The sequence below is a fragment of the Fistularia commersonii genome, chromosome 20 (genome assembly GCF_037954325.1).
Source record: "Fistularia commersonii isolate RoL2024-O1a breed Wild chromosome 20, RoL_Fcom_v1.0, whole genome shotgun sequence".
In the NCBI taxonomy this organism is placed as follows: Eukaryota; Metazoa; Chordata; class Actinopteri; order Syngnathiformes; family Fistulariidae; genus Fistularia; species Fistularia commersonii.
The window spans coordinates 8,548,592-8,568,628 of NC_141303.1; the positions used below are offsets into that span (position 1 = coordinate 8,548,592).

Sequence of the window (20,037 nt, forward strand, 5' to 3'; positions counted from 1 at the left end):
TCTATAATAATTTGATCTAAACTTATGAATTTGTTGAAGTTGTTGTGGATCCAACAAACCGATTACCAAGTTTATTCAGCAGAAAACACACAACAGCTGTTCCTTGAACATCTTGTGCAGACTTCTGTAAACCTGAAGCCACTGGTGACTTGTTTTTATGGTACTCTGTATGTGAATCATTATCTACTGTACTGCTAGTGTGCTTTGGCAGCTCACAAACAAATCACCACCCGTCCCTATGCATCTTTCTGGGCAGTACAGTCTCCCTATTTAAAAAGCAAAAGATGTTCAACATAATAATTTTACATCACAGCTTTGTTTGTCAACACCCGCCCCTTAATCCATCCACTGTATGACATCACAATGTCTCCAGTTTGCAACGTCACACAAAGGAAGTGAAGTTTGGTGAGGTCTTCTCCCTTCCATCAACTGACGGACTATGGAAGAATGAGGGGAAAAAAAAAGAGGAAAGTGGACTTGCGATATCTTGGACAGTGTGGCATCATCACTCCCCTTGTGACATCACAAATTCAAAGGGGATTGGACTGATGACACAATATCTTTTACAGTGACCGCAGTGATGGAAGATAAAAGGTCCAATGAGAGATTGTTTACAAGTTGACAAAGCAGAGGCCAATCTCTGGATGCCAACTGCTTTAAGACCTTATCACCATTTCTTCACCAACCTCTCTCACGAATACACTTAAATGAGGAAAAGTGGAAAACGTTGCTCTACTGATATTCGATGAAACAGAATGCATCACGTAGACAAATAAAGACTTTAATAGCCTATATTTGATCATTTACACATTTACAGTGTTAAACCTTGTAATCACAAATACCCAACACGCATCAGTTAAAATCTTTATTCCATTCTGAAGATTAAGGATTTTTTTCAGATGTAAACAGAAAATTCCTCCTTTTTTTTTTTTTATACATCATGAGATTGCATTTCATATGTACAAAAGAGTAGTTTTGTCTGATTCTGTTTAACTCACCAGATGTATATTATGTATGAGCCAAGAAAATGGTAAATACATAATTTAAATTAGATCTGTATTTTCATACTGGTGGAAAGCTGTTTCAGCACCTCACTTAGTACCATTAGAGTTTTCTGAAATATGTTAATGTCCATGTTGGTGTCCAACGTGAAATGTTTCTTATCAAAATAAAAAAAAGTGTAAATAATAGCTCTTTAAGTCAGAAAAGAATGCAGTATGCAGCGTTTTTCAATAATATGAAAAATAAACTCTTCGATACAGTTTATGCTGGTAAAGAGACAGAGACAAAAATATCAGTGCACTATAAAATACTTTTCTTGAGGGTAATGAAGTCCATCAGAGAAAAAATTACAAACTGGACAATGAAGTGTCTTGTTTCACAAATAATAGGAGAAAGATTGCATGGGGCATCAAGAGGCTAAAGGCAACAATTTTACTTTCTTTCACCCTTCATACTTTATGGTACAGTCCAAGGCTGCAACAAGGGGTTTAAGGGTGGGATTGGGATACGATACGAGTGGTGGTGGAACATATGGCTGCACACATTACTAAAGCTCTTGTGGGTAGGAAGTGTATTACAAGGACTGAAAGACCATGATTTGGAAATATTTAGGAGACAATCAAGATTCAGTAGCAGGTTCATGGTCTGGTCAAGGGTTAGCCACAATAAAAAAGGTGGATGTCAAGGCCAAGTGGGCATCAGTGCAGAGAAAACTTTCCTGGAGCTCTGAGAGACTCAAAATGTGTAGTATTTCAGGCTGCGAGGGGGTGGGAGGTTGGGGTAGTAAGAACCCGTGTGCTGGTTAATATGAATGGATTGAATGTCAGCAGCAGCCAGACTTGCTCTCAGCAGCCACAGTCTCCGGGTCCAGTTTGATCCGGTCTCCATTACTCTCCTCATATGGCAAGCCCTTGTCATTCGCCAAGATATTCTCTACCAGGAATCGTGCTGCATCATCCACATTGATGTTGTCCTATGGAAAGAACACGTCATGAGTGTTAGCATGCATTTTCACATTCTGGAATATGAGGAATGCAAAATAACGAGCCAGTGGCTGGAGGAAAAAAAATCTCTTAAGCTAAACCACCTTTTAACTTAGTGTTTTATTTACATGGAAGTTACCTGAGATTTTTTTTTCCCTTTTGGAGTTTAAAATACTTCTGTGGTCAAGAAAATTATCTAAATGAATACAGTCATAGTACAAAAAAAGCTGCTTTGTCAATGTCATACCGTACATTAATCTGTCCTGGTAATTACCAAAAATTCATTGTATATAAATGCATGTATTAAAACCTTTCCTGCTACTTCCTGCTATTTCAACTAAAAAAAAAAAAACAAAATGGCAGTTTCAGATGACTTCATTAGAATTACAAAACTCACTCAGCACACTCAACATCTTTATTTGAACCCTATTGTAAAGGCAACAGCTGTATCTCTTAGTTACACGCTCTCGCTAAGATGATATTCCACGAGTGACAGCATATGACTATTGATATATTAAAATTGAATTTTGAAAAATGTCTAGGTTCTGCAGCAACAAAGGGTATACAAATGTAAAAAAACAAATGTGAAAAAATTTCAACAAAAAAAAAAATGCTGCAAATACTTCATCGTTATTGGATTTGATGTCAACACTGCCTTTCTTAAACTTACTATTTCAGACAGTGACTCATGACATCAAACACTATTACTCATTTAACCTGTTTTTCCAGCCTTTACAACTCAGCATTAGCACTAGGTGGTAAGACATTTGAATGAAATGATAAGACTATAGGTTCTGTTTAGGTTTTATCAGTTCAGTTCAGGTTTTATCAGTTCAAGGGAGATGCACAGAGACCAGAAGAGGACCAGGCTTCTAGTTAGACAAGCAAAGATATGGGCTTTATCACTTTACACCAGTGTCCTGCTGAAGATCAAGTCCTGCTGAAGATCAAGTTAACACATAACAAATAAATTACCAATGCATGAAAACTCTACAAAAAGTCAAGACTTTTTCTTTGGTTAGGGTGTAAGGTACTCTCAATTCAAACAGAAAGCCACATTCCTATACCTTCTTCAACAGGGGGGCAGATGACAGGAAACATGCATGACAGGAAACAAGCATGACAACATGTGGTTTGCCAATAACCAAAGCATCTATTAAAAATTGATTGATATTGGACACAGTAATGATACCGCAAGAAAATGGAACTAGCCAATTATTTGTCAAGAAAGGGGTGAACCTAAAATGTAATACATTTAGCCTTTATTAGAGACGGGATGACTATTAAGGAGAACAGTAGAAAAACTGTAATGAGAAACTAACTTTTTCTGGTTCAAGTTTATCCTAAAGTTCGAAACCTCTTATGTTTAGTGAACTCAGATGTAAAGCCGTATTAGACTACGTTGGCTCAGATATTGAGTGCACATTGGAACTAAAATGGTGACATGATCTGATATATATCCAGGATCAAATCTAAACAATCTGAATAAGAGGTGGTTTTTCAACAAATAGATTGTCAACCTGAGACATTCAGATTATCATAACAGAGGTGTCAGCTAACATCGAACGTTTTCTGTTTGAGAACAATAAAGTTCAATAGTCTCATACACTCAACAAGAAAACTTCATTTTACTCAGTGGAACAGAAAGGAGAACACACAGGTGCACGTGCATGCACGCATGCATGCACACACGCACAGACACACACACACACGTGATAGAGATGAGGGACAGATGATTCTATGAAATTGATTAATTACATTAACTTCAGCAAGTAAATTCTATCACAGTCCATGTGGATATAAAAACTTTCCTTGAATGACAAAGATTGAGAGATAGGGAAGGACAAAATGATTCAATATGAAGCACAAAAATACAGCAAAAGGAAGTGATGACAAAAGAGTGAAGAAGAGGAACAATGATTGCTGTGACTCAAACACATATCTGACAGTCTTTGCAACATTGTCAGTTGATGACTGTGGAATTTGCATTTCATCAGACAAAATGAGCTTTGCAACACAGATGAGGAAATTGGAATTATTTTGAGAAAATGCATAAATGAAATTATCTCAAAATTGAACACTTTTTGGATAAAGAGCTGAAATTACCAAATTTCTCTAAATTATACTCATAAGGGCCAAAGTAGGCTACATGTACAAACAAACACACACGGACATACACGGCCATGCGGTAACACCAAACTTGTGACACCATGACCAAAACTGAGGTGAAACACTGCTTCACATTAGCCCTCAAGTCTGGCAACTCTGGGCTGTGGCATCAATCACTGCCATGTGATACCATATCACATTAACTATCCAGAACAACTTTCAGCTAGTTATAAATATATATAGATTGTGTGCTTGTATTTTGAGAGAATGCAGGATAGAAGCTGTAATTCTTTTCATGGATGCAAGGTCACAAACCTCCAACTATGAAGTGTTAATTTTTAATCTTAATTTCCTTTAACCTTAGTGCTTGCCTGTATTTTTTTCAAACAAATTGGCATAAGTCACACAACAAATTGAATGAAAATTAAGAGTGTTGTGTGTTGGGATGTTTAATAATTATTGGACTGTAACCTATGCGATTACACCACTCAGTGGAGGCGTAGTTTCCCTGAAAGATAATTTCCCGTCAGCCACACAAGAAAGCAAATACATCATTCATTAAAAAGGTATTGCCTCTTCAAACTATGGCTTCTTCAATGTATAATTGGTTATGCAAGGCCTTATGACATCTGATTTGTCCCAAAAATTCTTGCATGAAATCACATCTTAACACATTGCGGGTCATAATCCAACATGAATCGACAATTTAAAAGGAAAGATTTTTTCCACTGGTGATGTAACACACAGGCAATATAAATATGAGCATGGGTATTTCATGCTCGAGTACACTGGTTTAACACATTGAAAGTCCAGGAATAAACATGAAAATACATTTGGGAATGGAATATTCCCAAGCATATACAGTGATCAGTTCATATTCACTTTATCCATACTGCAAATAGCTTGTACACTTAAGATACTGATCTCTTACCTTAGCTGAAGTTTCAAACCAGCCCAGAAACCCTGTTTCTTTGCAGAAATTGTCCATTAGGGCTGTGTTGTTGGAGCCATCTTTCTTCTGGTCACATTTGTTGGCAAGCAGCACTGAGGGGATGGGGTTACCATTAGCCAACTTCACCTTGCTGTCAAGGTCATGCTTCCACTTTGTAACCGCCTCGAACGTGGAGCCTCTTGTCACATCGAACACCACGAATGCACCCACAGCCTCTTTGTAGTATACTCGCGTCATGTTTCCAAATCGCTCCTGACCTGAGTAGGGTGAGGAGAAAGTGAAAAAAATAATTTAAGTGCTTAATATGTGAGATTGAGAAAAGGGGTCAAATGGCTAATTTTAAAATATGATGAATCTAAACAAATATCTCATCTTGAGCTTTGTCACGGTGAACGGAAATAAATCTCTTTTTTATTTTGTAATCTCTCAGTAAAACCCAGACAATTTTCCTTTCGTATGTCAGCCAAAAAATGATGACGATAGAGATAATTGTTATTTGACCTAGTTTTACTATTTTTGCCGTGGGCATAATCCGTAAGGAGACTGGAACAAGTACCCACTCATAGAAATAAACCCATTCACTGGTGTATTTCTTTGCGGATTTCTGAGGTGAAATTTGTCACAGCAAACCAAAGAGAATTATCAGCAGGATATGGAGTGACATTATTAATCAGACAGGGATTTTTCTTCAACCTTAACATCAAAAGTCGGGGGAGGGGTGTCAACTCTTCACCGCTCCACCCTTTCAGTGTGGCTAAGTGCAAAGTTGTTGTTAATGTAAGGCTGAGGGGAAAAAACAGATATGAATGTGAATCCTACCCATCATTTGACACAGGCATTTTTTTTCTCTTAAAAAAAAAAAAAAAAAAAAAGCAAATGTCTTGATTTTTTTTATTGAAACAAAAAAAAAAGCAGAATGGCTTCAGAGCCATAAAACTTCCACAGAACTATCATTTTCAGAATCTGCATTCATTAAGATTCCAATAGCTTGAAGATGCTTATTAAGGGAATAGCATGGACTTAACTATTTCTAAACACACACACACACACACACACACACACACACACACACACACACACACACACACACACACACACACACACACACACACACACACACACACACACACACACACACACACACACACACACACACACACACACACACACACACACACACACACACACACACACACACAAACATGCAGGACAATTGTATCATGGACACTAAATGGCCTCTTGTAGACCTTAGTAATAAGAGTTAATGGCACAAAAAAAGCATTCTGTAACTGTGAGCTTGACCCAGAGGTTCTCCGACTGTACTTTTGTGGGTGGGGACTTGCCAAAACACACAAGGAATGGTGTGGTACAGTACAGTTATGAGTGAGAGTGAATACACTGTGGGGCCTACAGGCCTGATGGTAATTGCTCATAATTGAGAATCTAATTTTAGCTGATATAACCCCAGGTGAATTCACCAGAGACATGATACAGTGGGATAAAGAGATGATAGACCTTCATTCCTGGGAGTTGCTGAGCTCATACATCTAGTATCGAGGTGAGAAAGGCAGAATATAGACAGAAATAACTGAGTTAACAGTTTCAGTGGAATGTAAATCACAATATGTTTATTTTACTACTCAGAGGCTGCCTTCAGCATATTAAGAAAACATGTGCATCTGAATAGAAGTCCCCATAGAGCATATTTTTAAATGTCGTACATTATTGTTTCTAGACAGTTAAAAAGAAAGTTTTAAAAAAAGTGAAGACAGATGCAAAATGTGGAAAAAAAACATAGTATAAAAATTCCACATAAAGCTCAGAATAACGTTTTGAGAAATATGTCAACTGCAACACTTTCCAAAAGTATGATCTTTTTGACGCGTTTTTGTTCAGGTTTTTCTTGTGTTATTTATGTATATATTTTATCTAATAAAACATTATCTGAGAATAATGCTCAGATTGGTAGTTACATGCTTCGCTCGATTTTCTGATGCATTATCTGCTTATCAGTGGATCTATATATACCAGCACGAGTTACTTGCAGAGTCCTAGAAGGAGCGACTTGATGACATGGATTCCTATTGGGTGGTTATATTGACACTCACACATACATACCTGCTGTACTAACTAATGAGTTATTTGAGATATTGCTACAGAACTATGGTTCCATGCAGGTGTCAATAACACCAAATGACATCAATTCCCACTATGCCTGACCTCTCTAGTCTCATGAGAAAGTAAAAGTAATTATTCAACTGGATTAAAAATAGAGTTCTGTTTCAGAAGACAAATACTAGAACATAATGTATGTTAAATAAAAGTAGGTTAAGTTAAATATGGAGGATCCATTTTGCTGGAATTTTCTTTCTCACATCACCTACTGCTTATAGCCAGACATTATATCCAATGAAGTAATCGATATATTGTGTAAGTATGTCCATAAATTTGAATATAATGGTAAACATATAATCAATGATTTTCTATTTCTGAGGCCAATCTTGGTCTTTTAAATCTTCTCATTTCAAGGGTAGCAATTTTACTCGAATGATGGCTCCTTCCTCAGAAGTAAACATGTACATTTCAACAGAAGCATTCATAGAGCACCAGTATTCAAAAAGGAAAAAGCAACAGCACCTCTTCTTCAACATGCATTGACTCTGAAATTAAATTAAAATGTGACAAAAATTTAACATGATTTTTCTAAAATGCCGCATTTCTTTCATTTTGTCTTGCACATGTTAAACAAAATTCCCCCCCCGTAGTTACATTTACACTCAAGAGTCCTCTACAGAGGATTCCCTTTGTGAACAGACGAGCTGTCTATTGTCTGGGTTTGTCCAGGAATCTCTGCTGGGCTGATAATATTCATAGACAGAGTTCAATGGTAAACACTTGAATATTGTAGCATGAACTTAATTGTGGTTCTTGCTCAACTTGGATGATGTGTTATTTTTGAGGATTTTATCATCCCGTCCTGGGGAACAAAAACAAGGCCCAGTACAGTAATAGACACTAAAAGTATTAATGAATGTCATATGCCTGTAACTCAGTTAGCATTATCCACAGGGCTAATACAAGCAATGTTAACAATAGAGTGTCAGTGAGTAACACTGAATGCCACAGAGGAGTCTGAGATTGCAGGAGCAAACAAAGCTATGTGTGCTGCTGCCTCAAACACACGATGTGAAAACTGCTTACAAAAAAAAAAAAAAAAAAAAAAAGAGAAGAAGAAGTAGAGAAATTACTAACTGTTGTGGAATTTCAACAACCAAACAAAGACCGTTCCATTCCATCCATCTCACGGACAAATACTGTGTGTGACCCTAAATATAATAAAGCTCTCTGGGAATGGAACATGTGAAATGGTTACAAAACCTGAACCGCACAATGAAAAAGATACAATTTAGTTACAGTCACAGTATCATCTCTGTTTGTTGTGTGGGAGACAAAGAAAGAAAGAAAAGTCTCATCATTATCCATAGCCCTGGCAACCCCAGTTTCCTCTACGGTCATACATTTTGCGAATATGTGGGTGGGTTGCCATAGAAACTGTCCAAGCCAGACATGGGAGTCGCAACAGCAGCAGTCTCTGTCTGTTGTTAGGACACAACTGGCTGTGAAACCTCCCCACACACCCTCCCATTAACACTGCAACACTAAAATAATAAAAAGCAACACAGGGTCTAGTCATTAAGATGGTCTTCAGCACGAGCTTTAACAGGGAGACTGTGAAGAACACATGACTGGCACGTTCAAATTCCACTGAGGAGCATGTGAGAAGTGACTTAATTCAGCTTACTTCAGCCTTTAGCACCCGGTCTGAACAGGGAGAAAATCCCCTCACCTTTACATGGTAACACTCTCAATTCCCCTTCCCCTTCTAAATACAACACATACTTGAGATGACTTAAGGGTTGGTCTAAAAACCTTTGATCATTTGAATCAACATAAATTCTTCGATGGCAAGCGAAAATGTAAAAAATAGATGTTGATAGAATATACAGAGATTACATGATCACTTCAAGAAATGCCCTCTGTAGTACAAGAATACTAAAACCATTTAATATATTAACAAGTCACCCATGAATAAAATGGCAAATTATTATTAATGTTCAACCTGGCTATTGCCACAGAAAAGGGACTAAGCAGGTCTGTTGCTGGGGAACAAGGGTTATTTGAATTTGATTATCAAGGATCTCAGCTTTGCACGGTTGTCTTGTTTCATAATCTGATGTGGAGGGGAAAAAAGAATGGGCGTTTTTGGAAATGAACAAAAAAAAAAAAATCATGAGGAGCTTCCAAATGATGCGTATTGAGCTATTCAGAGTAAGAAACTAGAAATGGCTACAGAGTAACTGGACCTTTTCACCAAAAGGCTTCTTTTCCTAATTGAATGTGGAGGAAAACCAAACGGTTAACCTCTTGTGGGGTCCCGCTCGACACGATTATCATTAAACCCTCACGGCAATCATGTGAATTGTCAGGCTTGTGCAAGTATACGGGAAAGAGTTCAAACAGGGGGAAACCACACTATTCACAGTGGCACCCCCATCTAATAAATGCACACCAAAACCACACCTCCTTCGGGTGCATTATGAAGCTGAAAATATGAAACGTGTGTAAAAATATGTAACTATGATAAACATGATTACAAGGGAGCACAAGGAATAACTTAGTTCGGCTTTACTGACCTAAAAGATCCATTAATCTGTATTAAAGGGAAGAAATCTCAAAATAGATTATTTTGAGATTGGTACTAAACTTTTTTTTTGAACAGAACATGAAAGATTACTATGAATTATTGTTACCCCTATGAGACTACTTTTTCAATACTATAATAAATTCTGCGACATTCATGAGAGACCAGATTAAAACTCTAAGGATCATAGTTTGTCTTTTTCAATTAATTTTGTTATGATAGTTTCATACAGAATTATATCACCCAGAGTAGCGGGTGAAACTACTAAGTCAAATGTCGATCACCATATTAGCCTTTATCTTTAATTTGGATGTTCGTTTTGCCAGTAATAACTACATTGTTCCTTTCATGCTGCATTTAGGGTACATTACAACTAAAATAAGAATCTTTCCAGCCAAAATTATTGGAATGACAGCATGCTGTGCAAACAGTAAATGAGTAGCCTTCTCCGCAGCAGGTAGTTTTCATATTGCGAGGTAGATATTATTTTCTTTTATAGTCGTTGTGATAATCGACCCGTCTACTGAAACAGTTAGTCATGAGAGTGTAGCTGTTGTGGCTGAAAGAGGTGGAGTTTTCACAAGCTTCAAACTGACTGCTACGGTAACCCCATCTTCTACATGGCTCTGATTACTATTATTCCTCAAAGACTGTAGTCATTAGTAAGGTTGGCAAAAGACAATTCTGAGGTTGTCGTCTGCATTGCCAAGAAGATAATGCCTTCTCCTTATTCGGCACAATTAAATGGCTTAATAGTTGGTCTTAATGACTTGGCAAATATACCTCCAGCCTTCACTCTTTTACACCCACGTCTCATTACTTATTTTATCCTCACTGGCCCAAGGCAAGGCCTCACTGCGGGTTTGATAATCACATTTTCTTTCTGTTCAGTGTGTGTGTTTGAGTTGAAATAATTATACTTGCCCCCCCCCATATACGCAGGTGGATTCCCTTGTCTCTTTTAATGATATCAGTCTATCTATCAACGAGTTGTGTGTGTCAGTGGTTTATTTACCCTTGCGGATCCACTGATCGAGTGTTGTCTGGCTGTGACAAGCAGACAGCCTTCCCGGGCACTAAGTCACAGATGCCCCTGCATCAGTAAGTGTGTGTTGCAGGGGCCCAGGCGACAACAGGGAGCAGAGCTCACCCTGCCAGTCATACTGTGACAGACATGCAAGTTGTTGTGACGACCCACACACACACCCGACTGTCTGTTCTCTTTCTGTCACTGCTGTGAGCGATGGAATAAATATAAAAACAGCAGTCCTCTAACCATCTGTCCTGTTCTGTCTCAACATATGAGGTATTTTGATTGAAGGAAAGAGGGGTCGACGTAACTGTGGCAGAGGGGAGCTTATTTACTATTCTCTTAACAGAAGAATGAAGGATGTGTGAAATCTGTTCTTTTCAGGTTTGTCTTAAAAGAACTTTCCACGGTTTCAAAATGAAAGAGATACAGGCCACTGTAATGGTGCTTCCTGTCCATCTTGACCCTATGTCTGAATATTATTTGGATCTCTGATGGCAAAATCCACAAACTTCCATGCATTTGATTCAGTCAACTTTGATATTGGCACGAGCAGTCAAAAAAACAACTGTGAATCAAACTTTGAAACCTCCGGGGAAAAAAAATGCTTTTTGTGTGACAATTGTGTGCCATAGAGAGAACATTTTTTAATAACTTGGGAAATGAATACGCCAAAACTTTGTTTACATGCAGTCCATACACAAAGAAATAATATGGCAGAGTACATTACTTTAACAATTAATTCAAAGTCGAGCGCAAGGCCTGACAAATGTTTTAACATTGCACTTTCACTTTTAGCAGTCTTTGTTACTCTCAAAGGGGCAGGTTAAGTGCAAGGCATCATTATTTACAAATATTCTGAATAAAACAGTTTCAATGAATACAGACCCTAATCTCAAAAAAGCAGACAGGTCTTTTTTTGCAAATCGCAAATTATTGTGATTTCAAATTCTGTGTTTGATTTGGCCAATCAGTGTGAAGGTGTGATGAATCTAAGGTTTTAAATAACCCTGCAAACAAACGGAAATCCATCTTTTGTATGTAAACAATCAAAGAAAAGGCAAATTGAAAATAGTAATTTATTTGGGGTTTTTCTTGAATCCTGACTGAGCAACATTACTTTGAATGGAAAAGAACACAAATTTTTAACAGTTCCATAGACACCTGGGACTCTGTCAATGTCTATGTCAGGTAATGTCTGGGCAAAACTTTGAGAATCAAACTGGTGATTATTGTCTTACGACAGAACTCCCTTGAGGAATGTCAGTGTATCAGCAAACCCTAAGACTTTCTTCTCACCTACCAATGTTTGAGTGTCACTGTTACACGTGGTGGAGCTCGATACTCCTGGAGTTACTCATCAAGTCTCACGATCTCATAGCATCGACAGAATTCAGATGAAATGTGAGCCAGTGTGAATTCCGATATACAGCAGTGTGAGGGGGCGACTGTCCATACCCTCCCACCTAGAACTTGATATTCAGTTGCAATTGATTCATTTGAGCAGTAAGTAAAGAGGCTTATGTAAGCGAGAGTCGGGCCGCAATTGATTGAGAAAGTGCCAGGGACTGGTGGAATCGTTTCACAATTATACCACGAGGATTTTTAGAATGATGTGTCATTTGCACAGCCTTGCTTTGCGAAGGCAAAAAATGGTTAGCACAACGGGGTGGAGGCATGTGACTGAACATGAAATAGTATTTTTAAAGGGTAAGTGAATGCACACGCTGGGGAAAGTTGCACCAAACTCATTTATATGAACATGATTTTGTGGGGTAAAGGGCCTGATTGAGGTATTTGCACTCTTCTATCATATGCTACTACCTATTGTTTTGAGAACCACTAAATATAAAAATATGCTCTTTAAAAAAAAAAAAGTCTTTAGTTTGACCAATGAACAGCAAACACAGCTTTAAGCCCCAAACAACTTGTTCAAATGTGAAAATTAAAAAGTCATCTCATTGTGTCGGTTTGATAATTTGTTTCTTTGTTTTCCTCACTTCCTCTAACCTGTCGCTTCAAGCATGTCATCAGACTCCACAGAGATATTTTTATGCCCGTGGAATGACACACACCGACTTTCACCAAGGGTGCAGGAGGAAACTTTTTTCTTTTCTTTTATTTACTTACACATCTCTGATGTCTCGGGGCTCTCTTATTCAAGCTATTGGAATGTAGTAAAAATTATACTTGGACTAGGGGTTATAAATTCCTCAAGTTTGATGAACATTGCAGGGTCACTGGAAGGCAACGGAGAGGATACATGGAAATGTATGTGCGGTAGAATTCCAACTTTAAATCCCAATGTACACGGATTTGTAGAGAATACAAAACTATGATAGGAGGATTATAGGAGGGGGTGAAGGGGGTGGGAGTTCTCAGTCGGAAACAACGTGACCTACATTCCTCTGACAATTATGAGCTGCCATGATCCCGAAGTGGAAAAGACAACGAGCAAATGCGACTGTGCTGCTCTTTTCTTTTGGTAAAAAAAAAAAAAAAACACTCGCAAACTTTGTTGGCTTTAAGAAAAGGGGAAGTCGGACCCCGGCCGGGCCGCCAAATGCAGAAGTTCAGTGAGAAGTCTGCGGCAACTCAGGGCAAAACCAAACTTCAGCTCGGATGAAAATGGAACTTGCAGAAAGAAGCTTCACGCACACACCCGCACCCAATCCCGCGTCTTGTCTTACCTGCTATGTCCCACAACTGCAGCCGGACCAGCGTCTTGCTGTCCCAGTTGATGACTTTCAGCGCAAAGTCGACCCCGATCGTGGCCCGGTAGTGTTGCGAGAAAAGCTGATGTACGTAGCGTTTGATGATGCTAGTTTTGCCGACGCCCAGCTCGCCGATCACCAGTACTTTGAACAAGTACTCCTTACACTCGGACACCGAGCCTCCGGCCATGATCACACCGACGATAGCAACTTCTTCAGAAACTCGAAAGGGCGACGCTTCGGAAAGGCTGGTGTCCAGATGCAACAGAAATTACATTTGTTCCCCCCACCCTTTCCAAATTCTCCTCCTCCTTCTCCTCTCCATCCTGCAGCCGCTCAACAACCACCTGATAAGTCATAGGACCCGGAAGTGTCAGAAGTTTCATGTTCAAGCCGCAGTGAGCTTTTCGTTTCTGTGAGGTCATTTAATCGGAAACAAGAATAATGACTCCAGCACTTGAATTTGAAATAGAAGTGCAAATATGTTTGTTTTACCAGGTCTTCTCCGTTAATTTTAAAAATAAAGTTCAAAACTTTTTTTTAGGCGCAGTGCGTTGTGTTGCGTGCGGTCGTTTGGGGCTTTACATGTTGCAGTTCATTTGACAACTTGACGACAGATGCCGCTTTCACACAAGTTTATGCAAATAAGAGACATGACAACATGCCACTAATGCACGCCGGCAATTCTAACTGGGTTTGTTTTTATTTATCGAATCGATAACTGTATTAGCCGAGTGGGAGGAGCAACAGCTCCGTGGAACTCCTCACTCACCAAGCGAACGAATCACTTGGCAGTTCAGAGCAGCCGCCCTACTGAGAAAACGGGTAATTTATTCACTGACTGAAAGATCAAATTCTCTTTGGTGAGTGACTTTTATAAACTTGAGTCAGTAAAAACAATTGAGTTTCTTCATCACGACTGTTGGATGGAGTGCAGGCTGGTGGGTGGGACCTGTGCAAGAGATGGAGGACAGAATGGCCAACCTTGAAATACAAATATCAGTACAGTTCTGATGATTTATATACACAATTTTTGCTTTGCATATGGGTTACATTTGCTTCTAAATTTTGGGAAGGGGACAGAATGTGTTTGAATAAAACAGAGACTTCAAAAGCAACTTTTTTTTTTTCAGAAAGATGAGTTAATTAAAACTACTTATGGGAATCCAAAGCTTCTCCTCACAGATCCTTGATAATACTATGTTTTTTTTTTTCAGTTTTGATGTGCAAAGAGATATTTTGGCCTTGCATGGATGTTAGGATGTGCATTATTTCATTTGTTATCACAACTCTATATTCCTTTTGATAAAGCCTTGAATAACTATGTTTCAGTTCATATCATTCATTATTTTGTTTTTGATTTAATTTTAAACTTGTTCTGTTTGGCATATAGTAAAAAAACAACATTAAGTTGGGAAAAGTATGGGAAATTCTCCTGCAAACTCCTCCTTTTTTCTACAAGAGAAAGGATACAAAACTGAATTTACAATGACATGGTTCAGACAAACCATAGCTTTCAGTCAATATGAAAATTGCACTTTTCCTTAACATGATAAAAATACAGTATCAGGCAGGCGTTACAACTTTTCAACAAAGGACAATTCACATGACAGTGGACAGTCCGTTTTTAATATAAATGCTTGTTTTTTTGTTTTTTATTTTACAACATTGTTCAGTTTGACCAAAACATGTAGGCCTATTTCATTCTAGATATGACAGTGTTAAACATTGTGGCACCCTTTTATACTTTACATTGGCTAAAATCATTGAACAAATTCCACTGTAATCAACTAAAAACATTTGGAAATACAATTCAATTGCACTATGTACTGTATTTTTTTTTATATTTTTTTGAAATAGCTTGCATTCTTATCAATAAAGAACTAAGAATCTTAACCTCAAGTAAACTACTTAAGTTTAAAATGCAAGATTTAAGGAAATTTAAACATGTAATCTCGGTACAAGAAGCAACTAATCATTGGTTATTTTTACAACTGAAAATTCTCAAGAGGATACAGTTGACTGAAGTCAGCTGGAACACTACCCAGAACCAAACACATCGCTCCTTGACAAGTCTCTGAGGACAGTTTAATATTGTATAAACGCATTTTCTTTTGACATTCTAAATATATAAACATTTATTAGTATTACAAACATACCACCTGTGTGAAAAACAAGAGATGGTTTAACAGTATTACAAACTTTGAGAACTTGTACAAGTACTGTGTTTTTCATTCGTAAACTGAATAAATAACATTGCCATCATCTACAATCACGCCAGACTGTATCAGCTACATTGTGAAAATTTAAAGCAGGATGTCAGTTGATAACAACTTTGATTGGCACATTTTATCCATATCACATATCATACAGCGTGAGTTGTCACCAGAGTCTCAGTACAGTACTAAGAGGCTATTTTGAGTTGTCAAGCACATTTTGCAAAACATTTAAGAAGTGTCCAACCACCTAGCTGCACTTCCATGATTATTAATCTCTTTCAATGAAGATTGTGATGGGGTCTAGCGGAACAGATCTAAGGTGGGAGTAAGTGATTAAAAGGCAAAAACATTTTGATCCAGCTGTGACTCATAACTGAGCAGATCTGCAAATATTTGTGCAAATCAGTGCTGTCATGGCATCGCCGGAAAAAATCCTTCAAAAAAGTTTTGGTTTTCTGGTTTTCTTAAGAGTGCAGTCAAGCAATGTACTTGGGCCCTTATTTCAAAGTGTCCTACAATTAAAAAGAAATAATACATAGAAGTATCCTCTATTATTGTCAGTAAATTGCTGAATTTGTCATCAGAGCTGACTTATCTTGGCACAGCTACCAGTTTTATACTGTTTCAGAAAGGCCATATGCACTGACAGCCCTATAGAAATGTATGCAATCATGGCTGCTTCTTTGGAGTTTTGCCTCCATATATTTTGAAGAACCCCTTACTGATAAATGTACTAAATATAAGCAAGCAAATGATGAAATACATATTAAAAACTTTTAAAATGATCAATCAAAGTTGTATGTGTGTGTAGGTCTGTGTATCCGCAATTGTGTGTACAAATGTGCTGACAGCCACTGTGTCAGAGCTTTTTTTTTTTTTGCTCTCACAGTGTTGAGGAACTATGTGCAAAGTCTTGGAGGATGTTTGAGCTGTAGACTGAGCTTGAGGGGCTTCCGAGCGTTGACTCAATGATGGGAGAGCCGGTGACAGACTCCCTGGAGCCCACAGAGTCTCTGAAGGGGGAAGGGGGAGATAGCGCAAAGGGATCCTCCAGCTTGTTCTGAGGTAAATCCTCACACTCCCTGCCTTCCCCCTCCTCCTTGGAGTCATAAATGTAGCTGTGAAAGAAGTCCGGCTCCTCATCATCAGGCCTCTCCTCTTCAAACAGCCCCACTTTTGGTGACAAAGAGAGCTGAGAAGGTGTTAGGCTCAAAGGCTCATTAGCAGGGATTGCCTGCACGCCACTGTGGCCGTTCCGTGCAGGAACGTGGGAGCTGTGTGTTTCCACCAAGGCCCCCTGTAAGGACTCTGTGGGACAGCTGGTCAAGTGGGTGGGTACATAGGAAGCCGATTTATCTAAACGGGGCTTCGGATTTTGCATCTCTCCAGAGGAAGTTGCCGTATAAAGAGGACATTGTGCATCAACCTCATCCTCTTCCTCAGCCAAGTTGTACAGAGGTTTAGCACCAGGTGGCTCTTCAGGGAGATGAGGGTCTGTGCCAAGGTTGCAGGTAGAGGGCTCACAACTGTGGGGGTCGGTTCTGTTAGTTAGGGGCCTGATGACCGCTGTCTGATTCAAGCCGGCTTCCTGTTTCCTCACATGCACAGATAGTCTGTGCCACACATTCCCCCCCCTCGGAGGGTGTCTTGCACCTGATTCAGACCATGACACAGACTTGCCATTAGAACTATGAATGAGACAAAGACTCAAGTTACCATTTTAGGAAAGCAGGAGGAGATTACAGATTAAAAAAAAAGATCAAAAGTAAAAACCCATCATCAACAAAAGAGCAACATAACACCACAGAACTACAGCATTTCAACATTTCTATGAGCCACACCACTTGACGTTAACGGCTATGCAAAGGGGTTCACTAATGATCTGTAAAAGCCTTAAAGCCTCACATAGATAGATTCATAATGTGCTGCAGACAGCATTATGATCCTGAAATTGCCTTGAACAGAAATGTGGATCATCCAGTTCTTTTTTTGATGTATGCTTGTAGCTAAATTTCGATACATGCATTTTGAAAGCATTTCTGTTGGCGCTTGATCTGGTCCGACTCGGACGGAGTTTAGTGTGGAATGAAGTAAAAGACTGCCTCTAATGTGATTAGTCATGGAGGTGGGGAGGGGAGGGTCATTCATGCTGAGAAAAGTTAAATGGGAGGTTAATTCAGGATAAACCAAAAGCAGCATGGTGGCAGATCTCCTTCATGGAGGGTTGCAGTGTCAAAAATTTGTATTTGTATTTTACAGCTCTAAGAAAGTTATGTCTTAAATGTTCAGATATATGACCTGAATTTGAAATGTTGCGACTAATTTGGCCAGAGGTAACATAAAAGTATCAGTGATTAAAGAATGTCACGCCTCAGTTAATTTGGATCAAATATACCTTTGTAAACTGTAGATAATCCTTTTCTATCCCTAATATATTGTTTTTCTATGATGACACTGTGTATCAGGTGACCAGATTTAGCATACAGTGTAAAGTTGTATCATCAATTTAGTCATGAGTCTTGATTATCTGGTGATTTGTAATATAGATGTATATGTAATTGTCTCAGTTCACTGTACAGCTCTCCAGGAATAGAGCTGAAATGACCCCATGCCGACGTGTCAATAAAAGCAGACAATTTGCTGCTCATTTCAGAAAGTTAAAAAGGTTACGAGTTCAGACTGGGTAGCGAGGATGAGAGACGAACATAAACATATCGAGCTCACTCTTAAACTCAGCCCCACTCCTTACTTTAGACAACTTTGCTTGTGTCACTGCTGTGAATCTCAAAAAAGTTAGTTTTAAAAGCCATATCTAGTTTTAACAAAGCATATTGGTGGGATACCTTTAAACATATTTATCTGCACATTACTTGAGAAAAAAGGTTAAATTATCATTTATTATAAAAGGCTCAACATATTCTGATAGCTGTCTGTTAAACAGGAGTACTTTTATCAGTCACCATTTATCTCTATTGCATAAACAAGTTAAAAAAGAATCATAACAATAGATTACTCACTTGGCATTGCCAGATCCAGGCTTCTTCCTGCGGAACATATTGAGAAAACTGTTGCTCCCGCAAGGCGCTGCAGACTTCCCATCACCAACGTGCATTCGCACCACATCAGAAGTGGTGAAGGCGCTTCGGACATTCCTCTCTGGTTTGGCAATGATAATGTACATCTTGGGTGTGAACATGCACCCCAGGGCAACGGTTACACTTAGGCTGACGGAGAAAGATGTGGTTATGATTTTGTAGTTGGAGCCAAAGTAGATGGGCACAAAGGCCAACCAGATGATGCAGGTAGTGTACATTGTAAAGGCAATATATTTGGCCTCATTAAAATTGGCTGGGACGTTCCGTGTCTTGAAGGCATAATAGGTGCAGCTCATGATTAGCAGGCCGTTGTATCCAAGTGGTGCGACCATGCCTACATTGCTGGTATTACAAATGAGGTAGACCTCACGTATGCTCGGGTACGATTTGATGGGTTCAGGAGGCTCGAGAATGATGAGCGTTATCTCCAGAGTTAATTGTACACTGATCAGCATAAAGGCGATGATGACTTGAGCCCACGCACTCATGAAACGTGGTTTCCTGGTGCAAATCTTTTTCTTGCTTCCTGCCAGAATGCGGGCAATGCGGTTAGTCTTGGTCACTAGGGCAGAGTAGCACATGGCAGATGACAGACCCACTAGGAGCCGCTGCAAATAGCAGGAAGCCACCGTGGGACGGGCAATTAGGGTGAAGGGACAGATATATCCCAGGAAAATGCCTGCCAAGATAATATAACACAGTTCTCTGCTGGAAGACTTCACCACAGGTGTGTCACGGTACTGAATGAAGACAAAGGTCACAAAGGAGGTGATCAGGATGCCAACACAGGAGAAAACAACTGCAACAATGGATTCCACATCGGCCCAGTCCAGATACTTCAGAGGAAGGGGCTGGCAGCCTGGAAGAAACGAGGAGATGTTGATACAGTTTGGACAACAGAGAGCACAGTTGCAGACAACAGCAAACATACATAACAATTTCTAGGACCATGTTGACAAAAGTTTGCCACAAAACCAACAGTTGAACTATTTATCAAATGAATCCATGGTGCAATTTTTGCAAGCCTAGCTGTGTGTTTTTATATTGATTGCTATGTAAAGGACATTCAGGAAATTCTGTTCAGTAAATTAATAAAATAATATTTAATCGAACAGATTTTGGTTGTTTGTTCAATTCTGCAAATAGGGATGGTGTGGTGCAGGAGGTACAGCGATCATCCTTGGAAATGAACATTCCCGGTTCAATTCCTGGCTCCTCCTAGTGTGTCAAA

At 39.0% G+C, this 20,037-nt stretch overlaps 2 protein-coding genes across 3 annotated transcripts in view; both read right to left on the reverse strand.

Moving 5' to 3' along the window:
• Positions 1-765: 765 nt before the first annotated feature.
• rab32a (RAB32a, member RAS oncogene family) lies at positions 766-13,809 on the reverse strand. Its single transcript, XM_086167343.1, has 3 exons — positions 13,469-13,809; positions 5,026-5,303; positions 766-1,975 (listed from the first exon to the last, which is right to left on the reverse strand). Exons 1-3 carry the CDS (start codon positions 13,680-13,682, stop codon positions 1,826-1,828), a joined length of 642 nt encoding a protein of 213 aa, XP_086023469.1. The 5' UTR covers positions 13,683-13,809; the 3' UTR covers positions 766-1,825.
• A 1,292-nt stretch (positions 13,810-15,101) lies between these two features.
• Positions 15,102-20,037, reverse strand: part of grm1a (glutamate receptor, metabotropic 1a) — a 34,229-nt gene continuing 29,293 nt past the window's right edge. Inside the window, exons 8-9 of one of the 2 annotated variants that reach the window (XM_086167075.1) lie at positions 18,729-19,665; positions 15,102-17,364 (exon numbers count right to left, since the gene is read on the reverse strand). In XM_086167075.1, coding sequence (XP_086023201.1) covers positions 17,256-17,364; positions 18,729-19,665 — 1,046 coding nt within the window. In that variant the 3' untranslated portion in view covers positions 15,102-17,255. Of the gene's footprint in view, positions 17,400-18,728; positions 19,666-20,037 lie in introns of both variants that reach the window. The other variant, XM_086167074.1, reaches the window with a different exon arrangement.

What these genes read in the sequence shown, in the direction of transcription:
- rab32a (XM_086167343.1), bottom strand. Translation starts at nt 13,682, where the DNA reads ATGGCCGGAGGCTCGGTGTCCGAGTGTAAGGAGTACTTGTTCAAAGTA. An exon ending in GCAGTTGTGGGACATAGCAG is followed by an intron (nt 5,304 to 13,468) that starts GTAAGACAAGAC and finishes CACCCTACTCAG; the next exon opens with GTCAGGAGCGATTTGGAAAC. An exon ending in GGTTTGAAACTTCAGCTAAG is followed by an intron (nt 1,976 to 5,025) that starts GTAAGAGATCAG and finishes TTCTTTCCATAG; the next exon opens with GACAACATCAATGTGGATGA.